Below are 26,933 nucleotides of genomic sequence, written 5' to 3' on the forward strand. Positions count from 1 at the left end.
AGCTACCAAGCATGCATACTCTAATCACATTACAAGCAATCACACAGGGATGCATACCACATGCAAGCAAGAAGGTAAGAGCACAAGAAAAGAATAAAATTTTGCACCAAAGAAATGATTGATTCTCCCCATTCACATTATCAAAATTTGTATATATACACAAGGGCTTGCATGACTGCCCAACTTAAAAGGGTGCCCATAGCCTATATCTATTCATACATACAAGTCTTATGGCTAGGCAATTATTATATCAATGGGGTCCATGGCCATATATATAATATGAAATGTTCTTAGGCTAGAGGAAGGGATTTCCAATGTATGGAAAGTGTGAACAATGTAAAGTTGGTCTCATCTAACTTATTTTCACAAAACTGCGGTGGCCAAGCCCTTGTTTGCATTATTTATAGGCTGAGCCATTTCTCCAAATCTACTACCACATAGCCACTTACAAACAGGCCTTGTATAGAGCATGTGCTTTGATACCATGTAAGAAAATAAGGCTCTTATGCATGTGTACAAAAAGTAGAATATTTCACAAGACAAAGAACTTATAGTAAGAGATATGGAGAACAATGTTGAATTACTATTGGAAACTTTAAATTGATGTTATCTGCCCACCCGTGCATTTTAGTAAGGAGTTTTAATGGTGATCTAGGTAGATTTTGAGATGAAGAATGTCATATACTAGTAAGGGTGCACAACACATTGAAGAAAATTGCTTATATTAATATGACAGAGGAGGCTATCAAACTCATCTATATGGTACCCAAGGTTGGTCATATTATAGGTGAGGCACATTTGCCACCCTACGTTTGGTCTAGATAGACCAAACCAAATCACATCACTTGACTTAGGTAATATAAAGCCAAACAAGAGACTATAGGTTTTGGCACAACTTCTAGGCCCATCTAAGGATGTTCTTACCAACGACCCCCGTAACTCAAGGAGTAGGTGTTCTCGGGATGATCTTCTTTTACCCTTAAATGTGTTCTATCAACTTGCACTCTCATGCATCCTATTTGGCATGGTAAAAAATCTACTTTAGCCATTTCCTAACTAAATGGCCAATTCTAGTATCTAAACTTGGGCAATGCTGATGAGCACTTAGGTAATTCTAGTGTCTAAACTCGGCACTATTGAGCATCTAAACTTGGGCAATGTTGATGAGCGCTTGGCTAATTCCAATGTCTAAACTCGGCATTGTTGAGCATCTAGCCAATTCTAGTGTCTAGATTGGGCACTGTTGATGAGCACACCAACTATTGAGAGTCTGGACATGCTCAAACACAAAGTGGCTTCTCTTCATAAAGGGACCTTTCAAAATGAGCACCCCATTATTTGCATAGTAACAATAATGAGGGTGGATCATTGATTTCTAACAATTATGAGGGTGAAGCATTGATTTTTAACAATGTTACTATTTACATACCTTTGATCGATGGAAGTTAAGTTAGCATTAGATTACACTTGTATTTTCTCCATTGAGATTATTAAACTTGTATTACAAATGTTGGAACTTTAATTGTATTATTGATAGTTTGCCTTGAAATTTTTAGTCCATGGCACATGCTATAAAGAAAATAAATGATAGAGATCTTAAAAAACTAGAGGGAGAATTTTGTACACATGCATAGTGTCATAGTTAGTGAACACATTTGAAGCTAATATTATGCATGTTTTTGACCCAACCAAGAAAGATAAGATATCAACTTCAGTAGATCACTTAGCAACTATTGCTTGTAGATTCTTGTGCAAGAGGTGGCCCAAGTTTAAAGCTTGAACATAGCTTTTGAGTGGAGGCCAATTGCATAATGAGAATTAAATGATCTTTGGGTATGTAGTAATCTTTTGACTGGGGAGGCCAATTGCACAATGAGAGTTATATGATCATTGGGTATGCAATAAACATTGAATAGGGGCCAATTGTAGAGTGAGAGTTATAGAGGAGTTATACGATCATTGGGTATGAAATAAACATAAACCAGAGGTCAACTACATAGTGAGAGTTATATGATCATTGGGAATGCAATACACATTTGATTGGAGGCCACTTACATGATCATTGGGTATATAGTAATCAATTGTTTGGAGGCCACTTACATAATCACTAGATATGTGATATTACATGATCAATAGGTATGTAGTAATCATTTGGCGCTTTCTTCTTATGAACTTAACATAAGTTCTTGTTTATGATATTTCTTAGTACATCTTACCAAAACTAAACTTATATATGACAACATGATAAATGTTTTAACAACACCCACTATCTTACCAACATTTTTTCCATAATGTTGTTAAGTGAATAAAGTTTATGTGCTTCATAGCACCCATGGCATATTTGGGATTATTTACCACACACCATGTACAACATCAACCATAGTCACTTGCAATGCTTACATGCACCAACACAAGTTGTTCTAATTCATAACATGTAAATCTTATCACACATAAAATTACATGCATAGATGTGAATGAGTACAAAACATTGTGCATGTTCACATGTAATTTGAAACTCTCTGATAAACTTGACGATACTATTTCCATCCATCAATTTCGGCTTAATGAAAGCCATTTTTCTAATATCCATAAGTATTTAGTTCAATGTGTGTGCTACACAAGGATGTGATCTTAAGATATTTTAGTTCAATGGCAAGACCTTCACATTTATAATAAAATGCATTGCCCGAACAATATTAAATTTTGATGTCCACCAACATGCACAATTGCTCTTTCACTTTTCTTCTCAATGTACCTCAATGTTTTCTCTTTCAAAGATGTGCACCACCAACATGCACAATTTCTCTTTCAATTTTCTTCTCAATATACCCCTATGTTTTCTCTTTTAAAGATGTATCGATTGCCTCTAAAAAATTATGTCTATGGGATAAATGCCTCTAGGACAAATACACATGACATTAATCAAAGGTTTAAGAGATAACTTGTCTAGCCATCCATAGCAATAATACATCAAAAAATGGGCACAAAGTCAAACACAATGTGCTTTAAACTTTCATGAAATGTTCAATTTTCTCCAAGTAACTCTATGCACATTTTATTATAGCTAGGCAAAGAAAAACCAACCTTAGCAATACTCGTCAATGCATCTTGAAATACACGATTATAAATAACTGAAAGGCATGCCATAAAAATCTTGTGTCTACTTCAAATGCAATGCAACCACATTAGCAATACTCATCAATGCATCTTGAAATATATGGTTTAACTAAAAGCCAGGCCATAAAAATCTTGTGTCCACTTCAAATGCAATGCAACCACATTAGTAATACTCATCAATGCATCTTGAAAGAGATGGTTATAAATAACTAAAAGGTAGGCCATAAAAATCTTGTGTCCACTTCAATGCACCACATTTTGCTTATTATCAAAGATGACCCTTCCTCACTACCATATAGTATTACATTCATTAATTTTTATAGTTTCATCTTTATTCCTTGACATATGATTCTATTTCCTTAAATTGGGAACATTTATTTGACTAGTTACACTAGTTACATATAGTGGCCGTAGCATAGCTAGTAGGTAGAATATATAGCTAGTAGGTAGAATATATAGGCACAACTTGGGGTTAGTTGTCTATGGGGAAAATGCTTCTAGGACAAATGCACGTGACATTAATCAAAGGCTTAAGCTGATAACTTGTCTAACCATCCATAGCTATAATACATCCAAAAGTGGGTACAAAGTTAAACACAATGTGCTTTAATCTACTTCCATAGAATGTTAATTTTTCTCCAAGTAACCCTATGCACATTTTATTATAGTCAGGCAAAGAAAAACCAACCTTAGCAGTACTCATCATTGTATCTTAAAATATAGGATTATAAATAACTGAAAGGCATGCCATAAAAATCATGTGTCCACTTTAACTGCAATGCAACCATATTAGCAGTACACATCACTACATCTTTGTTTTAACAATCCTAATATGGGATTGATCATGGTGATATACACAAGATTAAGCATAAGATTAAGGTGGATTAAACCACACAAGAAACTTCATGATGAGAGAGAGAGAGATTGCACACTAAACACAAGTTCTCTATTGCATTCATAAAATGAACCATACAATGATATAGGCCTTCTAGCCTTATCCCACTTTACACATCATCATCCATGTGGCACTCTCTTTTCCACTCTTTTGGTCAACACTCACACACCATACAATATAATATGTGGCATTCTTATCTTACCACAATAGCTTGCACCTCTCACAATATAATATGTGGCATTCTTATCTTACCACAATAGCTTGCACCTCTCTTGCACCTCCCACACTCAACCAAATAACCCGTTCATTTTACATTGCACATTTCAACACCCCTCCTCAATGTAAACTTGGGTGTGTGCATACAATCTCTCGATTTGACCAACTCACCTCTCACTCCCATCGATTCGGCATTACCAATCTCAACACTCCCCATCAATGCAAATTGGAGTGTTAAACAAGTGTGTGTACGTGTGCCAAGCCAACCTAGGCATGAAGTCCTAATAACTCGTTCATTTTACATTGCACATTTCAACACCCCTCCTCAATGTAAACTTGGGTGTGTGCATACAATCTCTCGATTTGACCAACTCGCCTCTCACTCCCATCGATTCGGCATTACCAATCTCAACACTCCCCACCATCAATGCAAATTGGAGTGTTAAACAAGTGTGTGTACGTGTGCCAAGCCAACCTAGGCACGAAGTCCAAATAACCCGTTCATTTTACATTGCACATTTCAACACCCCTCCTCAATGTAAACTTGGGTGTGTGCATACAATCTCTCGATTTGACCAACTCGCCTCTCACTCCCATCGATTCGGCATTACCAATCTCAACACTCCCCATCAATGCAAATTGGAGTGTTAAACAAGTGTGTGTACGTGTGCCGAGCCAACCTAGGCGCACGAAGTCCATTTTGATCCCACTCGCTCACAACGGAACCATTGAGTCCAATTTAAACATAAATATTTGGGTGGGAACCAACCTATGAAGTGTGACGCCTATGTGTGCATAACTCAACACACACCACATTACATTCCTTTTCAAGCACACATGGGATTAGGCAGGGGACCCTCATAACATGGGCGAGAGAAAATACTCTCTTTTAGGCTCTTCTTTTTGAGAACTCTAATATGCAACTCCTTTTTGTTGCAACTTGCAACTCCTCAACAAAGCCTCCTTCATATGCGGTTCAATGTGACTACAAATTTGGCCTCTTCAAGCTCTCAATTGAGCTCAAAACTTGCATGCTTCTCCTCTTTGCATGCTAAACCTTCAAGGGTTTCTCTTGAACCAAAGGTGCATACCATCATGAATGCCATCAATAGCTTCCACACTAGTTTACTCATCTTCCATGAGCGAATTTGCAGCACTACCCCTTTCTTTTGCTGTACTCAAGATGAGCTCCATCCTCAGCCCATAACCACTTATCCCTTACTTGGATAAGCCTGCACACCTAGTTATGCTCTTTGCCAAATGCAAGAGCCGTAGGAATCAAAGTCCTACCACATAGCATTCCTTCACAAATACGAGCATTGCTTTGTGTGCATGTGTTTTTGGGTTTGTAGAAATCACGATGACCTAGCACATCATAGCCAAAATTCCCTATGCTATAGTGAAATCTCTATTTCCTACTTCTCCTCTAAGTGATATCTATGTTTCCTACTATTCCCCCCTCCCTTCTCTCTTGTTATGTGCTGTCTCCTTTTTGCTTCTTCTTTTTTGCTTGAATTTTTGAGAAGTGGAAGCTTCATAAATGCCCACCATAATCGAAGAGACCTTTATAGATTATCAAGGTTGTATCACAACCGTGGTGAGGTCATCGTTCATATGCCGGTTGTATTTCCTTCTCTGGTGTGTCCTTACCTTTAGTGTGTACCCTAATTTTCAAACAACCTCTCCTTGGCCTAAATGTTCATTTCTCTTTGTTTTCCCTTGCTTCAAAAGTGAGGGATTTCTACTCTAAGTCTATCAAAAAATCCTTATTTTTTTCTATAATTTTTATTTCATGCTTTCTAGTATAACATACCTTTTTATGCATTTTTTTGTTCTCAAATTCTAGATTTTTTGTACTTATTATATTAATTATTATATAAATTTATAGAATTTAATGTAATTATTAAAAGTAATATTTTAATTATAAATTTAATATTTATACATGTTTTTAGAGCATGTGAAGCCCCTTATTATTTTGCACTGGCAAGCTTTTGATACGAAAACCATAAATTTTGAAGTCGCAAGCGTCTGTTTTTTCCCCCCCAAAAAATGGAATTAATACATTCTTCAAATGTGCTCTGAATGTTGTAAAATACATTTTTACAATCTTGAAGGGTTAACATTAGGGAATTTTTAGAATATGTGCTCTGAATGTTGTAAAATACATTTTTACAATCCTGAAGGGTTAACATTAGGGAATTTTTAGAATATGCCACTTGTGCATTAATTCCAAGTGTGTGGCATGGTGCATTTCTCTAGAGTTAACTCATTATTATATTTAGCAATTCTAGTTAAATTATTGGTGCAAGTACGACGAGGTGGGCCATCAAGGAGAAGGGTTGGGGCCTTCCAATATTTTTTGTTTATATATATATATATATATTGCAAGCTATTAGGACGCACTAATCCAAAAATATCATATTTTCCTAAATATATATTTTCATCCATGGCCATGGTCCCCCCTCCCAACGGAGAGCTCCCTTCGTGTGATCTATGAACACCTAGTATACTAAAAGCCCTCTCTTTGGCACAATACTACATATGTAAGAGCTACCAATGCACAAGGATTGCATTGCATGCTTTATTGCTTATAAAAGCCATTTTGTAAAGGCAATTTGCTCAAAAAAGTTTGAGAATTGTGTTTCATCGCAACATTGTAAATTACTTTGTAATTAGAATGATGTATATTATTGTTTAGCACATGTAGTATTATTGTTTAGTAGATGTAGTTTTTGTCAAAAAAGTTTGAGAAGTTGTGTTTAACTGTAGCATTGAAAATTACTATGTAATAATTTATTGTTGTTTACAGCACTTGACAATTACAAAAGCTATTTTAATTACAATATTTTAATTATCAAATAGATAGTGAGGACTAGTTTCCTTTTTAAAATTCAATAAATTAATAAAAAAATTGATTGATTATTTCTTCAACTGGCCCAACGTGTGATGTACTTGATGAATGTCCCCAATTATGTGGGCCAAAAAGAGGAGTACTTTCATCAAGTTGTTTGAATTAAGAGGAAAAAACTATCAAGATTAGATCAGTTTATCAACAAAAAGTAAGAAATATTTAATGTACATTTTAAAGAGATTAAAGGGGGCTTTACATCTAACATGTCATGAAAGTTGTAAGTAGTAAGGTGTAATAGTCATTAGGCTCTTAACTTCATATGGATTTGCTAAAGCTACAAAGCAAATCACTTAATTAGTCTGTTGAATCTAAAACACATATTATCTATAGGTTGAATTCAAAGTTGAGAGCAACAAATCATACTTGAATGCGTTAACTAAGCTCGGGGATGCACTGCTCATACAAGGATCTAAATCATGAGTGTGATTAGTGTGAAATGCTGCTTGTGTAAGGTGAGCTAAATCATGAGCGTGATTAGCATTATGCTAATTCCTTGATTGCTTGATGTATAAGTGCTTAGCCACTTCTCACCTTTGCAAATCAAGTTGGATTATATTTGTTAGACATTTCCACATCCATGGCCATGCGAGAGCTATCTGGTATCCTTGGAGATAACATTGGACAAAGATTCAAGAAAGGGGTTGTGCATTGTGTCGAGCAAAGTGCTGCTAGAGGTAATAATGATAATCATTACCATTTGCACTGTGTTGAGCAAAGTGATGCAAGAGAGGTAATGATGATAATCATGTGATTATGAGCTATCAAATATTTAACTACATGTTCTTAATTTGAACCAATCGAATGCTTAAATCTCTTTAACCGTAAGCATTATGTCATGAGTTTAATGGAACATTAAATCTTTATAATTTTATTTTTGAAATGCGAGCAAGGGTATGTATGCCATTTAATGGAATATTATATCCTTATAATTCTATTTTTTTGATGTGAGCAGCAAAGGTATGCATTGCAGCCTACGTGCAGGCAATAGGTTGTCCAGCATAGGTTGTCTAGCATCCTATTCCTTGGAGAAAAACTTGGCAGGAACATTCTCCACGTGCTAGCTTGTTTCCATAGGGGTTTACTACGACCAAGTTAACATAGCCATGGGGCCCACATGCTCACTTTTTACAATTTTTTTTTTTGGCGAGAAACACAGGTTTATATATACTACTCACACACCAAACTCCGTTTACATGGGCACACATTCCAATTTCCCATATGGAGAGTTATTTATGTCAAATAGTGACCCAGTTTTGCAACGCAAATGCAACTAGGCAATGGCAAGCTTAGTAGCTATAAATAAATTATTCCCATATCATGTGCAAGGTTTGCAGAGTGACCATGCCTTCGGATTGTAGACTTTTTTTAACTTCCAGCAGCACTGAACTGAAGCTAAACGGGCGACATGAAAGGCGAGGCGGGAAGCTCGTCGGAAGAAGAAGGGCAGAAGGGCGAGGCAGGTGAAAGCTCCCAGCAGCAACAACTGCAGGAAAGCTTACAAGCACAGGACGAGGAGGAAGACGAAGGCAGCAAGAGTGGAAAAAACACACAGTTGAAAGCAGGCACTGCACCCTTTGAAGAAGAAAACCTATCAAAAAGAGGAGGAGGAGGGGCTGAAGAAGACGATGAAGATGAAGAGCAAGGGCAGGAGGGAGAAAGGCAGAAAGAGGACTTCCTGCCGCGCCTGTTCCAGAAGTTTGCAGAGAAGCCGATCAAGGTTAGGGTACACGATGTGAAGATCCAGGGCAATCTGCGCACCAAGGACCCTGTCATTGAAGCAGAGTTCGAGCAGGTCAAGAAAGTGCAGACCTCTCATGAGCTTCTGGAGGAAGTGGCCCTTGCCATTGGTCGCCTTGAAAGCCTGGGCATCTTCGAGGACTGTGTTATCTCGCTCGAGCCCGGCCCAGTTGAGCTTCCAGGCACTGCCAATGTTGTCGTGGATGTGAAGGAACCAGACACTGTCTACTCTGGTGGCGTCGGCATCTACTCCAAGCCTGAGGTATTGTTGCTTCATCTGTCCTTATGGGTATGTATCGACAAGTCTAAAGAAAGTGTGATTGCCACAATGGAATATTGGCAACATTGGCATCTTTTCCAAGCCAGAGGTAGGGTTTTGAGTGTTGCTTCGTGTGTCCCTTCAGCCCCTAGGTCGTGGTAGCTTCAGTTAAGGTTTTTTAGTTCGTTTTCAAGTGGGAGGTAGTGTTGTGTCATCTGTCCTTCAACCTCTTTATGTAGCAGTGGAATTTGGGTGAGACAAGATCACCTTAATGTAGTGCTCCTTAACTAGTAAGTGTGCCAACCCTGGCTCTTTTTCAAGCTGGATGTAGGGTTTTAGAGTGTTGCTTGTGTCTCTTAAGCCCCTTTATGAAGTAGTGGTATATATGACAAGCCTGAACGAAATGTGATTGCTTAAATGTAGTGCTGGTCAACCGGTAGATCTTGGTTATCATCTTAACACCTTAATTTGGTGATGATATCATCTAAAGCTTTGGTTGAGGTTTTTTCAAGCCTGAGGTAGAGTTTTCAAGTGTTGCTTCACTTGTCCCTTGTGCAGTAGAGTCTGGAATTTACTGACAGATCCAAGCGGAATGCAATCACCTTATTACAGTGTCTCTTAACCAATTAATTAATGGTCTTAACATTCCAATGTGTGACCAGTTTGAGTCAAGGTTCTTTTTTTCTTCTTTGAACCGGTAGGACCTAGGTCATTGCAATAATCTTAACACCTATTGTGGTGATGATAGCATCTTTCGAAGCTTGGATTTAGGTTCTTTATTTCTTTTCTTTTACTAAAGCTGCTTTTTAGTGTCGTGTCATTTGTCACCTCAGCTGTTTATTAGTACTGGTTGTTTTGACGAGTTGAAGCAAAAGTCACCCGAACATATGTACTATGTAATAAGTCTAACCAGAATGCCATGGTAATCAAATAATTGGATGTACTATGCCATGGTAATCACCTTAACATATGTGCTAGATAGTGCCCTTTAACCAGTAGCCATGGTAATCATGTCAACAACTCTATGTGGTGATGATGGCATCATTTTCAAGCATGAGGTAGGGCGTCTTCCTGTAACAGGGTTGTGTGAAACTTGGAACGCTTATTACTTAGACCTTATACTTGATTAAACACACACCATTCCAAATGAAAGCACAAAATCCACTGGCACAATAGTACAATACACCATACTAGGGGCTGAAGACTGACATCCCTCCCCAAACCCAAAAAAGGTATGTTTATTGCCAAAATGAGTAGAATTTTCTTGTACAAGATGTGTGTCCGAGAATCCCTGCACCAGCTAACATCAGAAATTCCAAGTCCATCAAAGGTATGAAAACAGGAAAACAAAAGGTCCATGTGACCACCAACCACGAGACCAAGAAGTACTCTGGAGTCTGAAGTCTATAACCACCAGTCACAGGACTTGCATACTCACATGTGTTTATGACAGCTTGTCACAACCCTCCAATGCTTCCAATGTCCTCATAGGCAGCACGACCTTGCTTCTACCTCGTAGGAGTCCCATGCTTGCCTAGTGCAGTGCTGAATTCAGCCCCAACCTCTTGGGGGAGCTTTGACCACCAAAAACAGGTTTGACTTGCATGTTATGCTTTGACTAGCATGTGTGAAGTAGGAGTGCACAAGAGAGCTTGAACAAGCCATACAATTTTACAGCTGTCCGTACAGGTCAGATAGCAGGAAGAGCAGTTCCAACGGAGAAAAATGATGACCAGCTCAGTTTCTTTCTGATATTTTTCATTCTTTTTATAAACTGTTTTATTGTTTTTCTCTCTTTTTGTTTAAGACATATACTGAGTTTTTCAATGTCCAGCTCCCTAGTATGCTTTGATACTCAAGGAGCTCTCTTTCAAGTTTCAATGGCGTATGGCTTTTGAGAAACTCTTATGTCTCGTTATGCTTGAGAACATAAAAACTTGGAACACATGTTAGGGTTTGATGTCTGTTGCCTTTGCATTTGTTTATACTATGTTGATTATATCCTTGTGTGACTTGTAGACCCGGAGCTGGACATTTGAAGGGTCCATAAAGTGGAAGAACCTGCTTGGATACGCTGAGACTTGGGACAGCACCGGTAGTTATGGCTGGGATGGTACAACGGAAATGAGTGCTGGACTCTATTATCCCAGGTTCAAGAAATTGCCAGCTGCTTTGGTGACTCGGGCCTCTATATTCAATCAGGATTGGCAGAAATATTCCTCTTACACAGAGCGGCTTGTGGGACTTTCTGCTGGATTGGTAACGGATACACATCATGATCTCAATTACAATCTTACATGGCGAACCTTGGAAGATCCTGATCACATGGCGTCTCGCTCAATCCGCAGACAGTTAGGACACTCTCTGCTTTCATCTATCAAGTACACTTTCAAGATTGATGAGCGGGACTCCGCCTTTAGGCCAACCAGGGGTTATGCTTTCAGATCAGCTACCCAAGTTGCTGGCATCGGGCCTGATAGTAAGCTGCTACGCTTTGTTCGTCAGGTTTGCAGCTCTTGCTACTCCTCATAAACTTCTTGCAGCTGTAGTTTATGTCTGAATCTAGAGCTAATGTGAAGGGCTGCTTAGATGATCATTGATAAGGTTTGGCCATTAGTTACAACTCCATGTTAAAATGTGTGGAGTGGAGTTCTTTTGTCTGAGTATCTTTATTTAAGATTTGTTCAGCCACTTTTCACGCAGTGGAGTTTTTTTAGACTTGTGACTTGACCATGGTAAAGCAAGTCGAAGTGCAAGAAAATGCTTCTACAAGCTAATCATTACATCCTTGGCATGGATTGGCCATGGGATGAGGTCAATACTCTATGCGTTATGCATTGTGTAACATGGGTCAGCAGTTGGTTACCGAGGGGTTAGAACTTAGGTAATAAGCCCATAAAAGCTAGGATATCAAAAATGCCTGGGGCTGCAGTGTATGGGTGAAGCCCTTGGTAGTGTTACAACCACGTGTAGCCACTCATAATCCACACACGAGGAACATATGGAAAGCAGTTGACAGATTGACTGACCCAACCATAGGCCCAACAGCTCTGGAGCACCCCGGAGGAAAGTAGAGTTAGATTGGGTGATGCACCCCAGGATGAGCACAAGCCACCTTGCCTATGAGGTGCACACTTAGCAACCAGCCAAGCCAGGGGCTAGGATTGTGTAGCTATTATAAGACTATTGACGGGATGCAAGCATTTGACATAGGGAAAAAACAGCTGTGGAAGACTGAAAACACACAAATACAAGCACATCCACTAACCTACTACTGGTCTCTTATATTATTGTGTGAGCAAATGCTTCAAATTACAAAGATCAAGATTAACCTCAAGAAAAGGTTGTCAATTGTTGAAAAATGCCCAAGTTGGTGAAACATAGTTGCTTCCCCCAAATATTCGCTAACTCTGTAGCTTCCCGGCTTCTAATGCATGATTGTGAATGCTTGCTTGATGTCATGTGCATCACCGTTGTGAGTACCTCATGGACATGATCAGCATTAACAGACTCAAAGGCAGATTTATGGGCAGAATCGGGACATTTTGGGGCAGGTTTGACAGCCTGATAGGCGCCTCATAAGTGTGTAGGTCATCCACCTCTGATGCATCCAGAGGTGGGACATCGTTTGAGCAGAGTATGAACACAATCAATGACTTTATTGTAATATTTTTGGTTTTGAAAAGTGATGGCCGATCAACCTAGGACCATCCCTAGGAACCTATAAAAAGGTGCTTCATGGTCGTTATCCAAATACCTGGTGCTAGATTTGCACCGTTCAAGCTAGTAGTTGTAGTAGTAGAGGCAAGAGTTGGATTGGTAGGAGAATGTCACATGCGCCTTGCACTGTGGTGCTATGTGACACAGTGGCTCTTCATCAGTACATCGTTTGTACAGTAGAATACCTTTTTAGGAGATATTTTGTCGTATGCCATGGCCCCATTGTGAGCTCTAGTCTGGGACATGTTAGGCACAAGCTATGTAGGTTAGTCTCCCAAGCCTTAGAGAGTCTGCATGTGTCAATTCTCCTACCCACTTGGAGAATTCAGCATATAGTGCATGTAGATATGAGCCTCAGCATTATGTATTGCATTAGAAAGCATGTGCATATAGGCCAAGGAGAAATCCCGATGTGCAGATCTCATCTGGCACGACTCTTGGGATAGCAGTACCCTTTTGTTCATGCTTGGAGCATTAACGCTAGCATGATAGGAGTTGGGATTCGAGTCCAGATCCCAGATTAGCATTGTACATATTTAGATTTTGCAATATATACAATAGCTTAGGTCTATCTTCTTGTTTGTGTGTGTATTTGTAGACTCAGCGATTAAGTCTTGTGATAGCCCCCCATCTTCTGGTCGGCTGGTTAGTTGGCTGCCCAACCTATTGCCAACCTGCCTGAATAGGGTGCCATGTTCACATTTGTGTGTTTGGACTATTGGTCCACATTTGGACATCTGTGCACTACTGTCCGCTTGTCTAGTGCCCCGGGCCGCCTGCCCCCATGGGAGCTGCCCGGCCTAGGGTTCTACTAGTCTGTAAGTGGGTCACATTCTCCCCTGCTAAAACTGCAGCAATGTGGTATCCATATGGGTGCCATGCGCAGGAACTAAAAAACTCCAATCACCCAAAGTATTGGATGATGTGTGATTTGTCAGACCACTTGCGTCATGTTCTTAAGCTAACATTGTGCCTTGCCTTGTCAACACAATGCAAATGTATATTTTGTCAAAATTGCATCCTGTGCTGAAGTAACGGACAAAGAGAGAGAGAATGTAGAGATGACACCAGATTGGGTCCTAACCTACCCACTTAAGGGTACCCTCCCGCAAGTAGGAGTATTTGCTTTATTGCTTTGGAGAACTTCTTTAATGCCGAAAACTTACTGAAGATGGTTGGCGAGGAATGCCAAATGCAAGGATGATGTGTTGGTGTGGAGAGCAAGGTAGCAACACACATAGAGATGCAACAAGCAAGGAGAGAGATGAAAGCACAACACTCAAAGTAGATTGATAAGAATGAGTGAAGTACATGTGAAGTGACATGATAAGGTCACTTACACACTCATAAGAGTGTGTACATACGGTCGGGGAACAAAAATCTCCTAAAAAGGAAAAAAGTTTTCCATCTATTATTATTAGCCTACGTCCACACATCACTACCATATCAACAGTTACAAATCCCTCTTGTAGTGATGATGTGAACATGTACAAAGATCATGTGGTTGATCAATCCCCAAATGGCAATAAGCCCAAAGCTTTGCGAAGCTACAAGCTTCTCTTGTGAGAGAGCCTTTTGCCACATAGTCATGTGTAGAGACATAATCTAGGCTAATCTCTGCAATGAGCCTCCTGACATAATGATAATGCTTTGTGTGAGCATGAAACATTGGATTCCTTACAATGGTTGATACACTCTGAAATTTTAATGTTATAAAAAATGGTTTTGCTGTAGGTTAGTTTTTTCGTGGAATAAAGAAAGGCTACGTGGAGTGAAGTAGAGCGCATCTACGTGGACGGTGGGGTGGGTGTGTACAGCCTGTACCCTGGTCCCAGCCGGCTGATTTTCAATGTAGCCGGTTGTTGCTGTGGTGCCATTCATGCACACAATTTGTGCGAAAATAATTTTCCAAAATGTTTTTGGGAAAAAAAACAACAATTAAAAAAAAAAGGATTCATACTCGCGACCTCTTTCCTCTTACTTGCCAAAAAAAATGCAACCTCATGTAACCTGCAATAAGCCGTGTACAAAGAAATTTGCAGTGTAATCTTACCTCAGCCTCACACAACCTGCAAGCTGAGAGGTCACTTCCCTTTTATACCCTCTCATGCTTCCGGTTGGTCAGCTTCCTGAAGTCGGCCTGTAGCATATTCTCCACGACCAGCTAAAATAGCATTAAATGCAATTAAAACCCAACGTTTCACACCATGTAATGGCTGGCCACCCCAAGCACACATGCTGGGCTGTTAGACAGCCCATGTGCTGGCTGTGTGGGCTGCCCCACACCTGGCCGACAGGCTGTCTAGGACCTGGGGCCTATTGGTTGTTTGGCCAGAGCCCCTAGGGCTGGCCGATGGCTCTCCTAGTCCAAGCCAAGGCTGATGGGCACAGCCTGGGGCCCTCCTGGCCCCTTGGGGGTGGTTCTACACCTCCCCCATGCCCGCAGCAAGAGCCTTAGGCTCTACTTTGGGGTAGGCCTATGGGCTGACCCCTTCTCTACATGCATCTATGGGCCAGGTGGGCTGCCCCACACCTGGCCGACAGGCTGTCTAGGACGTGGGGCCTATCGGCTGTCTGGCCAAAGCCCCTAGGGCTGGCTGATGGCTCTCCTAGCCCAAGCCAAGGCTGGTGGGCATAGCCTGGGGTCCTCCTGGTTCCTTGGGGGTGGTTCTACACCTCCCCCATGCCCGGAGCAAGAGCCCTAGGCTCTTCTCTGGGGTAGCCCTGTGGGCTGACCCCTTCTCTACATGCATCTACAAATGTCTCGCAGACGAGATACTCAGATCACTTGACATCATTCCTAAGGGAGACTTACAGTACGGACTGGCAGTGCTCCATGTGCAAGACAATGCACACCTGACCTCGGATGCATAGTGTGGAACCTTGGCTGACTCGTCCTGGTTTGTGCTCACATGGGACTAGTTTCCACTGCAGGTCCTGCACCTTCTTGTTTAGATATGTCGACGTGGCATCCAAGTGCAGGATGCACGTGACATCCCCTTCTGCTTAACTTGACGGAAGCTGCATAGTCTTCGATAAAGCCTAATAGTCGTCGAAAAACTCTTTGTCAAGCCATACCGCTTCGTGGGTCCCTCGGTCTTGAAACTTCATGAGGAACTATCTTTGTCTTCGGCGTGAGCCATGCTTGAAGCGATGCAAAAGGATCTGTTTTGGAACCATCACCTCAGCTTCGTCAACTATATCTAGTTCGGCTTCATCTTTCACTTTTGAAGAGATTGGACCTGCATACGGTTTTCGCCAACTGACATGAAACACATCGTGCATAGTCCAGCTCGGAGGTAGCTTCAACTTCATTGAAACCTCGTTGATCTTTCTCTGGATAGAAAAAGGTCCGAAGCTCCCGAACGATAACTCTGGACATCGCTTGTCCATTTGTTTCAGTCTTTGCTTCATGATCCGAAGATAAACCGAATCTCCTTCTGAAAACTTCACATTTCTTCGATCTTTGTTGGCCTGTCGATTGTAGGCCTCCTGTGCTTTAGCCAGCTTGTCTTTCACTGACTCCAAAATCTCTTGGTAAGACTCTGTCATTCTGTTCGCTTCAGGTACTGAAGACCAGGTTTTGGTCAATAGTGACTGGAATGGTCTTCCAAACGCTGCTTCATATGGAGTCTTGCCAATAGCTGAAGAAATGGAATCATTCAAAACAGCTTGAACTAAAGGCAAATATGATTTCCACTTACCTTGCTGATCGTGGACATAACGCTTCAGCACATCAAAGGCCAACTGGTTGTAGATTTTTGTCTGGTCATGAGTCTGTGGGTGAAATGCACTAGAAAACTTCAATTTAGTACCAAAGTTATCAAACAATGCCCTCCAAAAATGACTGGTAAACTTGGCATCGCAGTCTGACACTATGGTCTTAGGAATCCCGCCAATTGGATATCAATGCTGAATGAACAAATGGGTAACCTCTTTGGCGGTCACATTGACCCTGCATGGGATAAGCATAACAAATTTGCTAAATCTATCAACAATAGTTATGCACTGAGTATTACGCTTATCCGGACTGGGAGGTAGATTCGTGACAAAGTCCATCGATATATCTTGGAAAGGTTCCTTAGGAATTGGTAAAAGCTGTAGCAACCTTATCTTCTTCCCACGAGGAGCTTTCACTTTTTGACAAATGTCACAGTGTTGCACATGTGCAAACACATCTCGCCTCATTCTTGGCCAATAATATTGCTTTTCTAACTTCTCCAAAGTCGAATTCATGCCCGGTGACCACCAATGGTGGCATCATGGAGAAGAGCTGCCCTGAACGACTTCATGACACAAAGTCGGCCTTTGTAGAAAAGCCAACCATCGTGTATCAAAAAGTGGCATGGTCTTGTGGCATCCAATGCCTGTTCCCACTGTGTACTGAATTCCACGTACGTGTGCTTCATGTCATCTAGTCTTGTATCAGCGAGGTCGAGTCTAGTGGTCTGAATCAACATCTTTTGTCCCCTTTTGCTCAAAGCATCGGCCACTCGATTGGCCTTTCGTGGAAGGTAATCGATCATACCACCAAAATACTGAAAAATTTGAGACTAGCAATGTTGTCGGTCACTCTACTGTGCACTTGGCATTGTCTAAATCCAGTGTAATGCATGATGGTAAGTGTGAATCTCAAATTCACGGACATAGAGAAAATGATTCCAATGTTTCAGGGCGTGAATAACTGCGAGGAGTTCTCGATCGTAGATTGAGTAATTCTTTTCCGCGAGCAGTAACTTACGAGACATGTAAGCTACTAGATGACCATTCTGTTGGTCATGTCCACTCTCGGTTAGTTCAGGTGTGAACCCAGCTTACTCACGGGCACTTTTTCCGTGTGACTGGACACAGGTTTTTTCCCCGTGTGAACACACTTATGTGTGTTGGGCGCTTTGCCCTAGGCCTTTTAGTACTCACTTGTACTTTCATTTCATATCATTATTGAGTACATCTTTTCCAGCACTCACGTTTCTCTGTGCTTGAGGTTGTGTGTGTGTGTGTGTGTGTGTGTGTGTGCAGGCTAGCTTCCCTCCTACCCAACATTGGTATCAGAGCTTGGTTAGGGTTAGCATTAGCATTAGGGTTTGCTCCTTGCTGCCCTTCAGAGCTTGAGCCTATTGCACACATCAAGGCATTAGGGTTTTGCTGCATTAGGTTAGGGTTAGGGTTTTGCCTTCAGCTGCCCTGCAGCCACCCTGGCGCCGCCCTCAGCTGCCTTTGCATGTCGCCGTTGCTTTGTCCGTACGTTGTACTGTACCGCCTTGCCGCCGCCCTCAGCTACACCACACCGCCACCGTTGTCATCGGTCCTGATCTGCTTTGTGACGCCCAGCCGCCCCAGATCTACTTCGGGCTGCTTGGCCGCCCTAGATCTGCTTCGCGTTGCCCTGATTTGCTTCGCGTTGCTTGTGTCGCTCCAGATCTGGCGCCGCCCGTCCTCTGCGCCGCCTTGCGCCTCAGATCTGGGCGCCCTGCGCCACCTGCAACAGCAACTGTCTGCACCGGCCTCGATGCCATCGCCGCCGCCTGTGCCTACCGGCTTGAGCGCCGCCACCTCTGTCGTCGCCCTCACGGGTAGCTGCCGCTTGCGTTGCCGTCGCCGTCGCCGTCGCCGTCCTATACCGCTGTACGACTGCACGACTGTACTTGCTCTGCACTGCCCAAAGCAACTTCAGATTCACCTTCAGATCTACCCAAAATTGGCAATGTTTGAGGGATTTGCAATTTTTTGACCTTAAATTGCACATTTTGCCTGTTAAAAATTAGGGCTTTTCACCATTGAGCCTGCAATTGCAACATTGACACACATTGGCATTGATTTCAACAGATTTGGTGCATAATTGCACTAGAAATTTGGGGATTTTGCATAAATTGACTCAATTTTCCAGAAATTCACTTGATTTTGCAGAAATTGGCACTATTTGCAGGCAATTTTGGGTATTACAGGCACATTTGGTTGGCATTGGGGCATTTTTCCCAATTTTTTGGGTATTACGGGCACATTTGGTTGGCATTGGGGCATTTCCCCCAATTTTTGGGCATTGCAGCACAGGTGACAAACGCATTAGCAGATTTACAGGTGAAGATCCGGTTCAGATTTGGTCTAATTGGTTGCCTAAAAATTAGGGCTTTTCTACATTGAGCCCATTTTTGGAGCATTCGACCAATTTACATTTGATTTGCCAGGATTTGAGCACTTGCAGCTCTTACAGGTGTCAGCTGATTGTGTTTTTCACGGCACATGTATACATTTGTGGTTTGTTGCAGTATATGGATGCCATTGTGGACACTTTGATAGATTTGCATCATCGTGCAGTACACTTGCAGATTTGGGACATGCATATGTATTTCTCATGGTGAAGGAGTTCCCTTTCAGTCCATTGGTTATCCTGCTATTTATCTCCCGCATTCTTACAGTTTTGTTGGGCATTGCATACTCGTGGTGACTTGTGACAGATTTGCTGTGCTAACATGGCCAACAGTAATAATGACCTCTTTGGAATCCTATCTCAAGAGGACAAGCTCAATGGGGACAACTACCCTATGTGGGCTTATATAATGCGTCATGTTTTGGTTGCCAAAAATGTATGGTTGTATGTGGATGGCACTGAGGAGCGTCCTCTTGCACCTGCTCCAGCGGAAGGTGAAGTGATTTCCGCTCATCCTCTTGCAGGTCCACCTCCTCGTCTGCCTCCTACTCAACAGCATCGTACTTGGGATGCTCAGGCCCATGCATTGATTGCTCTCTCGTGCCGCAGGCATTCGTTCTTGCACCACTGCAAAGGGTGCTTGGGATAGATTGGCGGCGTTGTATTCAGGTTGCAATGAGGCTCGTGTAGCTTACCTTCGAGGCAAGCTTGAGACTGACCACATGCTTGAAGGTGACTCTATCGATCAGTACCTTAGGCATGTGAAGGACCTACGAGAGCAGCTCATTAACATTGATGAGGTCTTGATAGATAGCTATCTTGTTCAGATAGTTTTGCGCAACTTGCCTGACTCTTATCAGACATTTGGCACCACTTTGCAGTTGTTGGTTGGCAATGCACCTAATGCGGTCACTTTTGACAACCTTGTGACTCTCTTGCGCAGTGAAGAGTAATCTCGTTCCAACAGGAATAACATGATGTCTGCTGAGTTTGCAATGGCTGCTCCTTTTCGTGGGAATAGATTTGGGCCTAAACCTAGCCCATCGAATCCTCCCAAGACAGAGGACAAGCCTGAAAAGAAAAAGCGCTGTAACTATTGCAGGAAAGCAGGGCACACCATAGAGGAATGCGGGATGCGGGAAGCGTATTGAGAGTGAAAAAAAGAAGAAGCTGGCATCTTCTTCCACAGGTTCAAATCAGGCCAATTTGGCTACACACGTGTCAGCCTTGACACTTACATCTTCATTGCCTGCAAAGATGTCTTCTGATGCCATTGCTTTTGATGACTATGCTTTATAGTCTATACTCCATGGTATGCATTGTCTGGCAGATGCATTTTAGGGGGGGATTCTACTTGCCCACATGCAGTTGGTGATGCCTCATGGTCACTTACGCTTGTTGACCCTTATGCTGGTCTATGCTAGACGCTTTCTCTCATGTGATGTCTACTGGAGATCATGGCATCGTTGAGAGTTTACCTATCCTCTCATAGCATTGGCTGATGCCTGCCTCGAGCCCCCACTTTCTCTCCCCATTTTCAGCTTTTCCCATTGCTGAATTTTTACTTATATCAGCCCTACCATTGCTGATTTTTCCTCATTGGATCCTCCATTGATGAGTATCACTTCTGCAGCTTACATTGCATGTCTCACAGGCACGACTTCTTGTCATGTGCATGATCAATGCCATGTACTTTCTTACGGCTAATCCAGAAGGGGGTAGCTGGTAAAAGAAGAGTAGAACCAGAATTTAGGAGCCTCAAGTGCAGAATCTGTGGTGGACTTGGAGCAGGGCATGGGGATCATGGAGGAGGATGCTGTCGGCTGTTTCCAGAGAGACAAGGGGCTGGAGCGCATCAAGAAAGACAAGGCGGCTGATGAAGGGGCTTGCGTTTTTGTATTTATGCCAAGGCTGCTGGCTGATGGTCGGCCAGCCCTCCAAGGGATCCAAGGCCTATAAATAGGCACTCATGCTCATTGTTCTAGCCATTCAACCCTCTAGGGGTTTGGGTCACTAGGAGTCCCATAGGGGGACAGTTTTGGGTGTTAATCATATTTTATTCAAGGCAGCCTAGGGTTGTGTGTAAGAGTACCTTTTTGTACTATAGCAATATACTGAATTTCCAGCACATCTCTCTCTCTCTCTCTCCCCTCTCTCTCTATATCTGCGTTCTGCATCAGCATGTTGCCAGGAGTGTTTAGGGCTGAAAGAAGACTCCCAGAGCTTCCGCGTGTTACATTGGTATCAGAGCATCAGGCTCAGCAAAGCTAAACACTGATTCAGTCCCATATGATGGTGTATAGGTCCAAGGTACAGGAAAGTACATGGATACGAAGCCCAAGGCAAGGAACACAGAATCGGGAAGAGCTCCCAGGAGGTTTGTTGGTGGTGTTCCACAAAGCCAGAGGGGATGGCAGTCCTATGAGCTAGATAGGTTCTCGGGCAACGGTCCCAAGGGAGGTTTATCCTCCAAGGGTGATGTGAGAGTGACAGACTCATTTCTCAGGAATGAAGACCAAGACGGTGTTTAGAGTCAGGGCAGGAATGGATTGTGGACTAGATGGAACAGATGCATAGATCTTCGTCTGAGACAGAGTGGTTTGGAGAACAGGCCGGGCTTTCAGAGAAAAAGGGTTGCGAGGGATGGATGGATGACAAAGGGACTTCGGGAAAAGGATTGGGATGATGACAGTCATCCAAGAGCAGGTTGGATTCCCGTCATCAAGTTTAGCAGAGGGGCCCCTTGTGAGAGGAGGGGTATGGCAGATTGACAAGGGTTGAGACAGAGTTTGGACAGCATATGTATGTATGAGCTGAGATGATGTATCATGCACTTGAGTTATGCCAGATGTATGCTCATGGCTGCCCTGCTTAGTGGTCTTGGCTGATCAGAGGGAGGCACATTGTGTTATTTGGAGACACAGATCTGTGTGCATAGATCCTCTGTGCTAAGAAGGATTTGTGGGCCGTCAGATTGGACATACAGGTGTAATCTCTTGGCTGATTTTTGTTGTACTCAGCCATTCATATTATTTTAATTGAATAAAGAAATACCGCAAGGGGCGCCAAGCTTTGGGACCAACAGGTGTCGCCTTGTTTTCAGATTTGGGCACTCTAGCTCCAATCTGTTTTGTTTTCACATCTAGACTACAAGTGGACGGGTGACTGCTAGTCTACCGCACTCTGGTTTCTATCAGAGGCCGGTTTCAAGGTTGATTTTTGTTGTACTCAGCCATTCATATTATTTTAATATGAATGGCTGATTTTTGTTGTACTCAGCCATTTATATTATTTTAATTGAATAAAGAAATACCGGAAGGGGCGCCAAGCTTTGGGACCAACAGGTGTCGCCTTGTTTTCAGATTTGGGCACTCTAGCTCCAATCTGTTTTGTTTTCACATCTAGACTATAAGTGGACGGGTGACTGCTAGTCTACCGCACTCTGGTCTCTATCAGAGGCCAGTTTCAAGGTTCCGTTGCCGGGAACAATCATCAACTTTCTGAAGGGAGTGAGCTCGTGGTTGCTTTGAAGAAAGCCATTGCTGAAAATTCAGCAAACATGTCTGATACAGAGGATGAGTACTTCTATCATGAAGAAGAAGAGCAAGAGACTTCTCCTGAAAGAGATGTATTTGAGGATATTTTTGCAGGAGAACAGGCTGCAGATGTTGAGCCCTATGAGGATGTAACACAACCAGAAGATGTGCTTGGCTAGTGTTATGGATACTTTTATGCAGCTCACACAGAGTGAGAGATTTGCTGAATTTATGAGATCTCGCACAGAGCCCCGCACAGAGGGCAGCAATCTTACGAAACCACTTCCATATGATAATCTAACGCCTATGGGAAAGGCGAAGGATTACAAGGAAGGGGGAGCTGCAGTGAAGTTTGACACATTCAGTGGGGCCAAGGATAAACTCAAAGCACTTACCTTTTTACAGCAGTTTGATGCTGCTTTTTCTGGTGGGAATTACACAGAGTCCTCTAAGGTGAGGAAAGCTGCCACTTTTCTCAAGGGCAATGCTTTGCAGTGGTGGTCTACTCTTCTTTTGCAGGACATAGCACCCACCACATGGGTCCAATTCAAACAGGTTTTCTCTTCCGTATGGCTCACATCTACATTTGAGGTGGATGTTATGACCGCATGGCACAAATTGGATGCTTCAAAGTGTGATAGTTTGGAGGATTATAACAAGAAGTTTTGGGAAGCTTTACTCCCAGTGACTTCTTACCGTGCCGTGTCATTATTTGAGTAGGTAGAGAAGTATTGTTGTGGGCTGCCCAAGGAGGTACGAGATTATTGTATAAAGACAAGAGTAACGAACATGTCACAGATGATTGAAAATGCTATGACAGCTAATGCGTTACTCACAGGCATAGTTGTTTCTCGTACGCGTACGAACCTGTTCGTACGTACGAGTCGTACGGTACGATACCGTACGAATTCGTACGATATCATACGGTACGAGTTAGGTTTTTTTTTTTCCTAATTTTTTTTTCCTTGAAAAAAAAATTCCAAATGCTAAAAAAAAATAGAAACCCTGCTTTACGAAGATCCCAAATGCTCGCAATACTTCGCAACTTTCGTGTCCACTCAGTATTCCATATGGGGTTGTGGAGAGACCTAAAAAATCTGGCGAGGTAGACTGGTAGTGTACACTTGATTGGTAGGATGAGAGAATCTTGCTACATCACTTGGGGATCCCTGGTATAGGTAGGCTAGACAATTAGATTCTCAAGTTATGCACAAGGGAGAACATTTGGACATGGCCATTTTGATCTAGAGAGGAGTCCCTAAACTTATCACCCTAGATGCACTCCTCGTATTTGTGCAAGGATGGTCCCTTAGTCATAAATGCTACACTGGGAGACCTTTGGTATTGCATTACCCATCCAGGTTCTTTTTTGGAGACAATCGGGAGATCCAACCGGGAGAGACACATATCCATGTACTGGTTTCTCAAGCACTGTAGACTCCTCCCCTCCCAACCTTCCCTCACATTCAAGCTTGAAGCTCCATAGCTTGTAAGTGTAAAAAATAAAAACCGTATTTTATCGTACCGTATCCCAAAATTTCATATCGTACCGAATATTCCCGTACGGTATCGTACCGTACGGTATCGTATTTTCGTACCGTGATAACTATGCTCACAGGTGGTTCATCTGGGTTTAAAGGCAGTAAGAAGTTGAGCAAGAAAGCTGAAAAATTTGGGCATGCTTCTCGTGATGCTAAAGGGTCTACAGAGACAAAGTATAAGAAGTTGCCAATGCCCAAAAGGACTTCTGAGGAAAGACAGGCTTTGAGAGATGCTCAAAAGTGTTTTTACTGTACTGAAGAGGGACATATGTCATTCAATTGTCCCAAAAGAAAGTCCCAAAAGGACCCTGACAATAAAGGAGAGCCCAAGCCAAAGAAACCAAAGCCTTCTACAGGCTTAGTTCCTGATCTTGTGGGGGAGCAGCTAGGTGGTGAAGCTACAAAGTTGTGCAGGGCATGGGGCAAAGTGAGAGATCAGAATGCTTTGATCTTCTTTGACACAGGTGCTAGAGCCAACTTCATTTCACCAGATTTGGCTAGCCGATTGGGGATTTGCGCAGAGGAGATGGGGCCGTTACATGAGGCAAATATGGCTTGTCCAGGGTATGCAGAACCCGTTACTCCTATCATCGGGAAGCTTCGGCTTCATATGCAGGGTTATGTGGACAGCGAAGAGTTCTTCATCATGCCTTTGGATGGCTGTGATGTTTTGTTGGGGATGCCATGGTGCCACAAGGTACATGCGGTGGTGGATACTTACAATAGGAAAATTACTCTGACTCATAGAGGGAAAGAGCATGTATTGGATGTAAAACTCAAAGGGGAATCTGTTCCTATTGTATCCGCTTCGGCGATTTCATCAGTAATGAAAAAGCATCTTTCCGCGTACTTGATCTATGTAAAGGATGCACAGGATGATGAGTCCAAGTCTAATTTGTCTATGTTAGATACGGACAGGACTGATTTCTTAAGTGGGTTTCAAGATTGTTTTTCCGAGTCATTGCCAGGAGAATTACCTCCTGAGAGGCCAGAAGATCATGCCATAGATCTGATTCTTGGTAGTACTCCACCGAATAGACCGCCGTACCGTGTTAGTGCAGCCCAACAGGAAGAGATTATGAGTCAGGTGCAAGAGCTTTTGAATAAAGGGTTGATACAGCCTAGCTCATCACCCTTTTGCTCACCTGTGCTCTTAGTGCAGAAGAAGGATGGTTCTTGGCGCATGTGTATTGATTACAGGGCGCTGAACAAGAATACCATCAAGAATCGATTCCCCATACCGAGGATCGATGACATCTTGGACCGCTTACAGGGCTCCACAGTCTTTAGTCGTATTGACTTGAAAAGCGGGTATCATCAGATACGCATTAGACCTGAGGATGTGCATAAGACAGCATTCCGAACCACGTTTGGGTTGTATGAGTTCTTGGTTATGTCCTTTGGTTTGACAAATGCGCCTGCCACATTTAACAGAATGATGGACAGGATTTTCAGACCTCATAGAGAGTTTGTGGGCACATTCTTTGATGACATGATTGTGCATTCACAAATTGAGGAAGAGCATAGAAGGCATTTGGCCATTGTGTTTGCAGAACTCAGAAACCATAGGTTGGTGGTTAATGGCAAGAAGAGTGAGTTTTTCTTGCAGGAGATACATTTCTTGGGACATATTGTGTCTGGTCATGGAGTCCGTATGGATCCAGCAAAGGTAGAAGCAATACTTAATTGGCCAGCTTTGAGGACCGTGCATGATGTAAGCAGTTTTTTAGGATTGTGTTCCTATTACAGGCGGTACATATGGCACTTTGCTGAAATTGCTTCGCCTCTTCATGCTTTGACGAAGAAAGCAACTCCGTTTAGATGGGCTGATCGGGAAATTATAGCATTCAAAAAGCTCAAAGCAAAGCTTACTTCGGACCCAGTATTGGTGTTACCGGACCTCTGAAAGGCTTTTGTTGTCGAGTGTGATGCATGTGGAAGTAGCATTTCGAGTTCTCATGCAAGAGGGACATGTCATAGCCTATGAGAGTAGAGTTTTGCAAGATGCTGAGAAGCATTTACAGGTGTATGAGAAAGAGATGTTGGCTGTAATTCACGCTCTTTCTACTTGGAAACACTACTTGCTTGGGGCTGATTTTACTGTACAGACAGATCATCAGACCTTGCGTTATTTCCTCACGCAGACTAAGCTTTCAGAGAAGCATATGCGTTGGGCAAACTTTTTGTCAATGTTTCACTTCCAGATTGTGCATGTGGAAGGCAAAAAGAATGTAGTGGCAGATGCTTTGTCACGCAAGCCACAGGTCTCTGCAGTTTCACTTGCTTATCATCATGAGCTTGATGAAATGAAAGAGCAGTATGCCCATGATGAGGATTTTGAAAAGTTGTATGATCAGATGTCTGAGGGTCAGCGGCATGAGCACTATACTCTCAGAGATGGGTTTTTATTGATGCATGGCAGACTGTGTTACCAGGCCATTGCGACTCAAGGTTATGATTGAAAGTCATGCTCCACCGTATGCAGGTCATAGAGGTATTGACGCCACGGTCAAAGCAGTGGAGATTTTCTTTTATTGGCCAACCTTGAGAAGAGATGTTGATGCCTTTGTGAGGCAATGCATCGCATGTCAGAAGGTAAAGTTTGACCGTCAGAAGACACCAGGGTTATTACAGCCTTTACCTATTCCGGATAGACCTTGGGAGAGCATTGCCATGGATTTTGTATTTGATCTTCCACGGACACAAACGGGAAATGATGGCATCTGGACTATCATATGCAGGTTCAGTAAGCAGGCTCATTTCATTCCCGTGCGGAAGACAATTAAAGTGGATCATATGGTGAAGTTGTTCATGGCGAACATCTTCAAGTATCATGGCTTGCCTACGTCTATC

General features: G+C 42.5%; 1 protein-coding gene across 1 annotated transcript in view; it reads left to right on the forward strand.

The window, feature by feature from the left end:
• The first annotated feature begins 8,330 nt into the window (after positions 1–8,330).
• The window catches only part of LOC147626899 (uncharacterized), a 45,654-nt gene continuing 27,051 nt past the window's right edge, over positions 8,331–26,933 (forward strand). Inside the window, exons 1-2 of the mRNA XM_086815442.1 lie at positions 8,331–9,138; positions 11,155–11,640. Coding sequence (XP_086671568.1) covers positions 8,545–9,138; positions 11,155–11,640 — 1,080 coding nt within the window. The 5' untranslated portion in view covers positions 8,331–8,544. The remainder of the gene's footprint in view (positions 9,139–11,154; positions 11,641–26,933) is intronic.

This window comes from Cibotium barometz, chromosome 21 (genome assembly GCF_041138505.1).
Source record: "Cibotium barometz isolate CiBa-2024 chromosome 21, ASM4113850v1, whole genome shotgun sequence".
In the NCBI taxonomy this organism is placed as follows: domain Eukaryota; kingdom Viridiplantae; phylum Streptophyta; class Polypodiopsida; order Cyatheales; family Cibotiaceae; genus Cibotium; species Cibotium barometz.